Source organism: Entelurus aequoreus, linkage group LG13 (assembly GCF_033978785.1).
Source record: "Entelurus aequoreus isolate RoL-2023_Sb linkage group LG13, RoL_Eaeq_v1.1, whole genome shotgun sequence".
Lineage (NCBI taxonomy): Eukaryota > Metazoa > Chordata > Actinopteri > Syngnathiformes > Syngnathidae > Entelurus > Entelurus aequoreus.
In genome coordinates, this window is record NC_084743.1 from 8,857,298 (window position 1) to 8,868,214 (window position 10,917).

General features: G+C 40.6%; 1 protein-coding gene across 2 annotated transcripts in view; it reads right to left on the reverse strand.

Moving 5' to 3' along the window:
- Positions 1-993: 993 nt before the first annotated feature.
- The window catches only part of adcy5 (adenylate cyclase 5), a 46,346-nt gene continuing 36,422 nt past the window's right edge, over positions 994-10,917 (reverse strand). For both annotated transcript variants that reach the window (XM_062067391.1, XM_062067392.1), the window contains 4 exons: positions 8,476-8,739; positions 8,202-8,406; positions 8,016-8,145; positions 994-1,801 (listed from right to left, as the gene is read on the reverse strand). In XM_062067391.1, coding sequence (XP_061923375.1) covers positions 1,675-1,801; positions 8,016-8,145; positions 8,202-8,406; positions 8,476-8,739 — 726 coding nt within the window. In that variant the 3' untranslated portion in view covers positions 994-1,674. The remainder of the gene's footprint in view (positions 1,802-8,015; positions 8,146-8,201; positions 8,407-8,475; positions 8,740-10,917) is intronic.

Consider the following 10,917-nt stretch of genomic DNA (forward strand, 5'->3'; position numbering starts at 1 on the left):
AAAACATAAGTCTAATAAATAAGCAAGCAGGTGAAATGTAATGAGGACAACATACAATGTTGGGAACATTTCAAACTGTCAATGTTCAAAAAATAATACTGAATTAAAACCAATGTTATGAATTGACATATTTAAGGCTCCAAATACTTCACATCAAATATTACACTTTGAAATATTTTTTGAGAGGAAAATGTTGCAAAAAGTCCGTTAAATAAATTGTATGATTGAACACTTTTATGAGCTGCGATGAGGTGGCGACTTGTCCAGGGTGTACCCCGCCTTCCGCCCGATTGTAGCTGAGATAGGCTCCCGCGACCCCGAAGGGAATAAGCGGTAGAAAATGGATGGATGGAACACTTTTATGAGTGGGACCTTTTTGGATCCCCAAGAATTTTAGAAGATTGTTTTTTTAAACTGTCATTTCTTAGAAAATATTAATGAATCAAAATACATTTTATTGTAATATTTGTCAACTTTTCAGTGTAGCAACTTTGCACCTCCTGACTGGTTTATTAAATATAAACAAGAACTTTATTCTTCTTGCATAAAGTCCACTTTTTAGCATCTCTGATGCTTTTCTTGCAACATGACAAGATGGAGTGTTAAAGTACTCTCTAGTCCAAACTAAATATCACTCCTAGTCCTACTTCACTCCTAGTCCTACTTGGTACATCACTCCTAGTCCTACTTCACTCCTAGTCCTACTTGGTACTTCACTCCTAGTCCTACTTAGTACATCACTCCTACTCCTACTTCACTCCTAGTTCTACTTAGTACATCACTCCTACTCCTACTTCACTCCTAGTCCTACTTGGTACATCACTCCTAGTCCTACTTAGTACATCACTCCTACTTCACTCCTAGTCCTACTTGGTACTTCACTCCTAGTCCTACTTAGTACATCACTCCTACTTCACTCCTAGTTCTACTTGGTACTTCACTCCTACTCCTACTTCACTCCTAGTCCTACTTGGTACATCACTCCTACTCCTACTTCACTCCTACTCCTACATGACTCCTAGTCCTACTTACTTTCCCAGGAGACTTGGTGCTAGCACTGTTAGTCTTCAAAGATGTTGACAAATCTAAACATGTATCCATGACAATATGGAGAAGGTGCTGATGGTGTGTTTGACAGATAGGAAGTAGAAGTCCACTCTCCAAGGTAAACACCACACTGTGGTGGGCGTGGTCTAATACGTTGAGGCGCACACTTCCTGCGTGTCATTGTTGTTCCTAGTCTTGTAGTGGAGACTAGAAAGAAAAGGCGATGTCGCGCGTGATTTGATATAAGAGTGTTTTGAGTTAAGAGCGGCGTGAGGGAACCAATGCAAGCAGGACTGTGACAAAGAAGAGGAGAAGCAGAGTGAAAGATGTTTAGTGAGTTGAAGGCCTCGCTGAGGAACATTCACTTTTCTTTCCAAAGCATAAATATTTGTACAAAATATAAATCTGCTGCTTAGAAAATTAGAAAATGTAACTCTTGACATCCTTTAGGCTCCTCCCACTGACTCCGCCCCTTAGCTCAGGGTCTAGCGCTCCTCTCACAAGCCCACAAGACCTTCAAACTTTGGTCTCCAGACGTGATCCACGCTTGGCTGGCTTCTTCTACTTCCTCTCGCTCCACACCAGGACCAGGACCAGGACCAGGACCAGGACGGTGGTAGATGTGCGCTAGCTGGCGGAGGAGGGCCCGCTGATGAGGAAGTAAGTCATCATGTCTCCTTTGCCTTTGACCGTGACCACACCTCGGTACTCCAGACGGTAGTTGTAGGACGTCAGCACCTGCTGCAGGTCCGCCGTCACCTGAACACACCAGACATTTATTTTGAAAGGGCTTTCCAGAAATAATCTACACATATTGCAAAATGGACGCTTTTAAGTGTGATCGATGCTGTATTACTTCCCCTGAACCGCGGGGGCCTGTTTTGTCCCTTTTCCATCAAACACTGGTACCTCCTCGGACCTCGCCCACACCCGTCCAGGAAGGCCAAGATTTAAAACTGCTTGGTTTTTATTGGCTCCTCAAACTTAACTTTGAAATGGACTCTCTAGCGCCTCCTTTAAAAATGGCAACTCATTGACAGGAAGTCGGCCATCTTGGTTCAAATGAAAGCGCATGCGATGACAAATTGCCGAGGTCATGTGACGTGACCGTGGCTTGGTGCCAAATCTTGAACGTTTCTTACCTGCCTCAACAAACCCAGACCTTGGTCAGACCCCTGACACCCCAACATGGTGGGCGGAGCCTAAAAGCCCTCCTCGCCACCAACCTTGGGACTGGCATTGCAAACTCATGCCAGCTTTTAAGATCGTGATGAGACACCACCGCCGAAAACTACAATGTCAACTTCCTTGTGATTGATGCTGTATTACTGCCATAGTCAAAGTTTGGCCAAAAACATTGAAGTCTTACTCAGCAGCTGTTTGATTAGAACATTCTTCTTCCTTTTAGTTTCCATCAACACATTTGGAGGTGGTGTTAACGCCATGTAAAGTCGCTAATGATAATTGCTAGCCTTTCTGTGGCAAATCCAATGTAAATTAGCATCAAGCTAGCACATTACTTTACTCACTCAGGCTCCAACTGGACGTGACGTGCAACAAAGTATGGAAACATGTTTAGTTTGACGTGAGTCCATACCAGGTACCAGTGCTTGGTCCCTACTAGGTAGAGAATGTGGTACCAGTGCTTGGTCCCTACTAGGTAGAGAATGTGGTACCAGCGCTTGGTCCCTACTAGGTAGAGAATGTGGTACCAGTGCTTGGTCCCTACTAGGTAGAGAATGTGGTACCAGTGCTTGGTCCCTACTAGGTAGAGAATGTGGTACCAGTGCGTGGTCCCTACTAGGTAGAGAATGTGGTACCAGCGCTTGGTCCCTACTAGGTAGAGAATGTGGTACCAGCGCTTGGTCCCTACTAGGTAGAGAAAGTGGTACCAATGCTTGGTCCCTACTAGGTAGAGAATGTGGTACCAGTGCTACTAGGTAGAGAATGTGGTACCAGTGCTTGGTCTCTACTAGGTAGAGAATGTGGTACCAGCGCTTGGTCCCTACTAGGTAGAGAATGTGGTACCAGCGCTTGGTCCCTACTAGGTAGAGAATGTGGTACCAGTGCTACTAGGTAGAGAATGTGGTACCAGTGCTTGGTCCCTACAAAAGTAGAGAATGTGGTACCAGCGCTTGGTCTCTACTAGATAGAGAATGTGGTACCAGTGTTTGGTCCCTACTAGGTAGAGAATGTGGTACCAGTGCTTGGTCCCTACTAGGTAGAGAATGTGGTACCAGTGCTTGGTCCCTACTAGGTAGAGAATGTGGTACCAGTGCTTGGTCCCTACTAGGTAGAGAATGTGGTACCAGTGCTACTAGGTAGAGAATGTGGTACCAGTGCTTGGTCCCTACTAGGTAGAGAATGTGGTACCAGTGCTACTAGGTAGAGAATGTGGTACCAGTGCTACTAGGTAGAGAATGTGGTAGCAGTGCTTGGTCCCTACTAGGTAGAGAATGTGGTACCAGTGCTTGGTCCCTACTAGGTAGAGAATGTGGTACCAGTGCTACTAGGTAGAGAATGTGGTACCAGTGCTTGGTCCCTACTAGGTAGAGAATGTGGTACCAGTGCTACTAGGTAGAGAATGTGGTAGCAGTGCTACTAGGTAGAGAATGTGGTAGCAGTGCTTGGTCCCTACTAGGTAGAGAATGTGGTACCAGTGCTACTAGGTAGAGAATGTGGTAGCAGTGCTACTAGGTAGAGAATGTGGTAGCAGTGCTACTAGGTAGAGAATGTGGTAGCAGTGCTACTAGGTAGAGAATGTGGTAGCAGTGCTTGGTCCCTACTAGGTAGAGAATGTGGTACCAGTGCTACTAGGTAGAGAATGTGGTAGCAGTGCTACTAGGTAGAGAATGTGGTAGCAGTGCTTGGTCCCTACTAGGTAGAGAATGTGGTACCAGTGCTACTAGGTAGAGAATGTGGTACCAGTGCTACTAGGTAGAGAATGTGGTAGCAGTGCTTGGTCCCTACTAGGTAGAGAATGTGGTACCAGTGCTACTAGGTAGAGAATGTGGTACCAGCGCTTGGTCTCTACTAGATAGAGAATGTGGTACCAGTGTTTGGTCCCTACTAGGTAGAGAATGTGGTACCAGTGCTTGGTCCCTACTAGGTAGAGAATGTGGTACCAGTGCTTGGTCCCTACTAGGTAGAGAATGTGGTACCAGTGCTTGGTCCCTACTAGGTAGAGAATGTGGTACCAGTGCTACTAGGTAGAGAATGTGGTACCAGTGCTTGGTCCCTACTAGGTAGAGAATGTGGTACCAGTGCTACTAGGTAGAGAATGTGGTACCAGTGCTACTAGGTAGAGAATGTGGTAGCAGTGCTACTAGGTAGAGAATGTGGTAGCAGTGCTTGGTCCCTACTAGGTAGAGAATGTGGTACCAGTGCTTGGTCCCTACTAGGTAGAGAATGTGGTACCAGTGCTACTAGGTAGAGAATGTGGTACCAGTGCTTGGTCCCTACTAGGTAGAGAATGTGGTACCAGTGCTACTAGGTAGAGAATGTGGTAGCAGTGCTACTAGGTAGAGAATGTGGTAGCAGTGCTTGGTCCCTACTAGGTAGAGAATGTGGTACCAGTGCTACTAGGTAGAGAATGTGGTACCAGTGCTACTAGGTAGAGAATGTGGTAGCAGTGCTACTAGGTAGAGAATGTGGTAGCAGTGCTTGGTCCCTACTAGGTAGAGAATGTGGTACCAGTGCTACTAGGTAGAGAATGTGGTAGCAGTGCTACTAGGTAGAGAATGTGGTAGCAGTGCTACTAGGTAGAGAATGTGGTAGCAGTGCTACTAGGTAGAGAATGTGGTAGCAGTGCTTGGTCCCTACTAGGTAGAGAATGTGGTAGCAGTGCTACTAGGTAGAGAATGTGGTAGCAGTGCTACTAGGTAGAGAATGTGGTAGCAGTGCTACTAGGTAGAGAATGTGGTAGCAGTGAGCAGAACATGAGCTGATGCAAGGTGGTGGTTGTGTGTTTGAGTCCTGGTCACATTCAAGTTTTATACATTTGTGTTTTCATTTTGTTGTTTTGCATTCACACAAAAATAAAAGATTAAACTATTTCTTTGTCATAAATTAGTTTTAGGAGAAAAAAGTTGAATTCAAGTATTGAAATCAAATCCTGCATTCAAATAACAGCCAGTTGGTATTGTGGCAAATGATGTGATTGATGTTGTATTACTTCCATCACTGCATCAGATGGAGGACTTAAATGTCCAACTCTGATTCTTGCAATGAAGTATTTGGTATAATTATAATAAAATTATAATAAAAGTTTCATGTTAAAAAAGCTCCTCTGCTTGCATGAGAGTGTCTAAAAACGGATTCTTATAAAAAATTAATGAATACCTAAAAAAATCATTTTTGAAAATAATGAATCTATTTAGAATCAGGAAGAATAAGAATGGCAGTTCTGATGTGAATCAACATTTGAGTTGATCTGCCTGATGGATTCTTCTCACTTGATGAGACAAAAACTTGATCTTCTATTCCTCTTTTGGTCAAATCCACAAGTTGGTTTCCTTTTGTGGTTGATGCTGTATTACTGCCATTCCCCAAGTTTGACCTAACCACTCCTGTTTTGGATGATATCACAATCACAGTGGTCACCTGGATCTTCTCAGGTCCTCTTGACCGTGTGACTCACCAATGTTGTACTTGGGCTTCTCTTTTTAATTACACCATAACTAACCTCTTTTTGTTCCACTAATTAACTCTTTTACACTATTATTCAACTCTTTTACACTATTATTCAACTCTTTTACACAATTATTCAACTCTTTTACACTATTATTCAACTCTTTTACACTATTATTCAACTCTTTTACACAATTATTCAACTCTTTTACACTATTATTCAACTCGTTTACACAAATATTAAACTCTTTTACACTATTATTCAACTCTTTTACACTACTATTCAACTCTTTTACACTATTATTCAACTCGTTTACACAATTATTAAACTCTTTTACACTATTATTCAACTCTTTTACACTATTATTCAACTCGTTTACACAATTATTCAACTCGTTTACACTATTATTCAACTCGTTTACACAATTATTCAACTCGTTTACACAATTATTCAACTCTTTTACACTATTATTCAACTCGTTTACACAATTATTCAACTCGTTTACACAATTATTCAACTCGTTTACACAATTATTCAACTCTTTTACACTATTATTCAACTCGTTTACACAATTATTCAACTCGTTTACACTATTATTCAACTCGTTTACACTATTATTCAACTCGTTTACACAATTATTCAACTCTTTTACACAATTATTCAACTCTTTTACACTATTATTCAACTCGTTTACACAATTATTCAACTCGTTTACACAATTATTCAACTCTTTTACACTATTATTCAACTCGTTTACACAATTATTCAACTCTTTTACACTATTATTCAACTCTTTTACACTATTATTCAACTCGTTTACACAATTATTCAACTCGTTTACACAATTATTCAACTCGTTTACACAATTATTCAACTCGTTTACACAATTATTCAACTCGTTTACACTATTATTCAACTCGTTTACACTATTATTCAACTCGTTTACACTATTATTCAACTCTTTTACACTATTATTCAACTCTTTTACACTATTATTCAACTCGTTTACACTATTATTCAACTCGTTTACACAATTATTCAACTCTTTTACACTATTATTCAACTCGTTTACACAATTATTCAACTCGTTTACACAATTATTCAACTCGTTTACACAATTATTCAACTCGTTTACACTATTATTCAACTCGTTTACACTATTATTCAACTCGTTTACACAATTATTCAACTCGTTTACACTATTATTCAACTCGTTTACACAATTATTCAACTCGTTTACACAATTATTCAACTCTTTTACACTATTATTCAACTCTTTTACACTATTATTCAACTCTTTTACACTATTATTCAACTCGTTTACACTATTATTCAACTCGTTTACACAATTATTCAACTCGTTTACAGTATTATTCAACTCGTTTACACAATTATTCAACTCTTTTACACTATTATTCAACTCGTTTACACAATTATTCAACTCTTTTACACTATTATTCAACTCGTTTACACAATTATTCAACTCGTTTACACAATTATTCAACTCGTTTACACTATTATTCAACTCGTTTACACTATTATTCAACTCGTTTACACTATTATTCAACTCGTTTACACAATTATTCAACTCGTTTACACTATTATTCAACTCTTTTACACTATTATTCAACTCTTTTACACTATTATTCAACTCGTTTACACAATTATTCAACTCGTTTACAGTATTATTCAACTCGTTTACACTATTATTCAACTCGTTTACACAATTATTCAACTCTTTTACACTATTATTCAACTCTTTTACACTATTATTCAACTCTTTTACACAATTATTCAACTCTTTTACACTATTATTCAACTCGTTTACACAATTATTCAACTCGTTTACAGTATTATTCAACTCGTTTACACTATTATTCAACTCGTTTACACAATTATTCAACTCTTTTACACAATTATTCAACTCTTTTACACTATTATTCAACTCTTTTACACAATTATTCAACTCTTTTACACTATTATTCAACTCTTTTACACTATTATTCAACTCGTTTACACTATTATTCAACTCTTTTACACTATTATTCAACTCTTTTACACTATTATTCAACTCTTTTACACTATTATTCAACTCTTTTACACTATTATTCAACTCTTTTACACTATTATTCAACTCGTTTACACTATTATTCAACTCTTTTACACTATTATTCAACTCGTTTACACTATTATTCAACTCTTTTACACTATTATTCAACTCTTTTACACTATTATTCAACTCTTTTACACTAGTATTCAACTAATTACATGATTCAGCTGTTTCTATTTGAGATGATTGAAGTAGTTGACACTAATGGCAGAGTTTGAGAGGTCAGAGGTCACCTGGATCCTCTCAGGTACGCCGGTGCTGTCCATGCGACTTGCCACGTTGACCGTGTTCCCCCAAATGTCGTACTGAGGCTTCCTGGCTCCGATCACCCCGGCAACCACGGGGCCCATGTTGAGACCTGAGGCGAGAAGGCGGTTATTGGTGAGTGGCGAGGAGGGGGCGGAGTCAGCGCACCTATCTTCATCTTGAAGTTGTTGAAGGAATGTTGGTTGATGTGCTGCATCTGCTCCATCAGCCTCATGGCGTAGTCGGCCAGGGCGCGGATGTGCGAGCGGCCCGCCTTGTCGTACGTGGACTCGTTCAGGCCCGACGCCGCCATGTAGGTGGAGCCGATGGTTTTGATCTTCTCCAGCTGGCGGAAGCGCTCCTCGCTGATGATCTGCTCACGGGAGACGGACGGGAGGTGACGCCCACGTCAGGGGAAGGGGGCGGGGCCAGGGCGTCTCACCTCGTCAAAGTCGGCGATGATCTCGTTGAGGAGGCGCAGACATTCCACGCCCTCGTTGTTGGCCTCCAGCTCCACGTAGAACTCTGAGAAGTTGCTGATGGAGGCGAACATGACGGCCACGCACTCGCACCACTGATAGTACAACTCATCATTACGACGCTCGCGCTGCAGGAAGTGAGCTGCCACGTCTTTGGGCAGGATGTTGTGCAGCAGCCGCCGGTTGTACGCCTGAAGCTCCTCCATCTCCTCCTTCTCCTCCGTCGCCTGCACACCATCTATATTAGTACACCTCCACACCATCTATATTAGTACACCTCCACACCATCTATATTAGTACACCTCCACACCATCTATATTAGTACACCTCCACCCAAACTATTTAGTACACTAACACCACCACCTGCACACCATCTATATTAGTACACCTCCACACAAACTATATTAGTACACTAACACCTCCACACAAACTATATTAGTACACTAACACCTGCACACAATCTTTATTAGTACACCTCCACACAAACTATATTAGTACACTAGCACCTCCACACAAACTATATTAGTACACCTCCACCCAAACTATATTAGTACACCTCCACCCAAACTATATTAGTACACTAACACCTGCACACAATCTTTATTAGTACACTAACACCTCCACCCAAACTATTTAGTACACTAACACCTCCACACAAACTATATTAGTACACTAACACCTCCACCCAAACTATTTAGTACACTAACACCACCACCTGCACACCATCTATATTAGTACACCTCCACACAAACTATATTAGTACACTAACACCTCCACCCAAACTATTTAGTACACTAACACCTGCACACAATCTTTATTAGTACACTAACACCTCCACCAAAACTATTTAGTACACTAACACCTCCACCCAAACTATATTAGTACACTAACACCTCCACCCAAACTATTTAGTACACTAACACCTGCACCCAAACTGTATTAGTACACTAACACCTCCACCCAAACTATTGAGTACACTAACACCTGCACCCAAACTATATTAGTACACTAACACCTGCACTCAAACTATATTAGTACACTAACACCTCTACCCAAACTATTTTAGTACACTAACACCTCCACCCAAACTATTTAGTACACTAACACCTCCACCCAAACTATATTAGTACACTAACACCTCCACCCAAACTATATTAGTACACTAACACCTCCACCCAAACTATTTAGAACACTAACACCTGCACCCAAACTATATTAGTACACTAACACCTCCACCCAAACTATTTAGTACACTAACACCTGCACCCAAACTATATTAGTACACTAACACCTGCACCCAAACTATATTAGTACACTAACACCTGCACTCAAACTATATTAGTACACTAACACCTCTACCCAAACTATTTTAGTACACTAACACCTCCACCCAAACTATATTAGTACACTAACACCTCCACCCAAACTATTTAGTACACTAACACCTGCACCCAAACTATATTAGTACACTAACACCTGCACTCAAACTATATTAGTACACTAACACCTCTACCCAAACTATTTTAGTACACTAACACCTCCACCCAAACTATATTAGTACACTAACACCTCCACCCAAACTATTTAGTACACTAACACCTGCACCCAAACTATATTAGTACACTAACACCTGCACTCAACTATATTAGTACACTAACACCTCCACCCAAACTATATTAGTACACTAACACCTCCACCCAAACTATTTAGTACACTAACACCTGCACCCAAACTATATTAGTACACTAACACCTGCACTCAACTATATTAGTACACTAACACCTCTACCCAAACTATTTTAGTACACTAACACCTCCACCCAAACTATATTAGTACACTAACACCTCCACCCAAACTATATTAGTACTCTAACACCTCCACACAAACTATATTAGTACACTAGCACCTCCACCCAAACTGTATTAGTACACTAACACCTCCACACAAACTATATTAGTACACTAACACCTCCACCCAAACTATATTAGTACACTAACACCTCCACCCAAACTATTTAGTACACTAACACCTGCACCCAAACTATATTAGTACACTAACACCTGCACTCAACTATATTAGTACACTAACACCTCTACCCAAACTATTTTAGTACACTAACACCTCCACCCAAACTATATTAGTACACTAACACCTCCACCCAAACTATATTAGTACTCTAACACCTCCACACAAACTATATTAGTACACTAGCACCTCCACCCAAACTGTATTAGTACACTAACACCTCCACACAAACTATATTAGTACACTAACACCTCCACACAAACTATATTAGTACACTAACACCTCTACCCAAACTATTTTAGTACACTAACACCTCCACCCAAACTATTTAGTACACTAACACCTCCACCCAAACTATATTAGTACACTAACACCTCTAC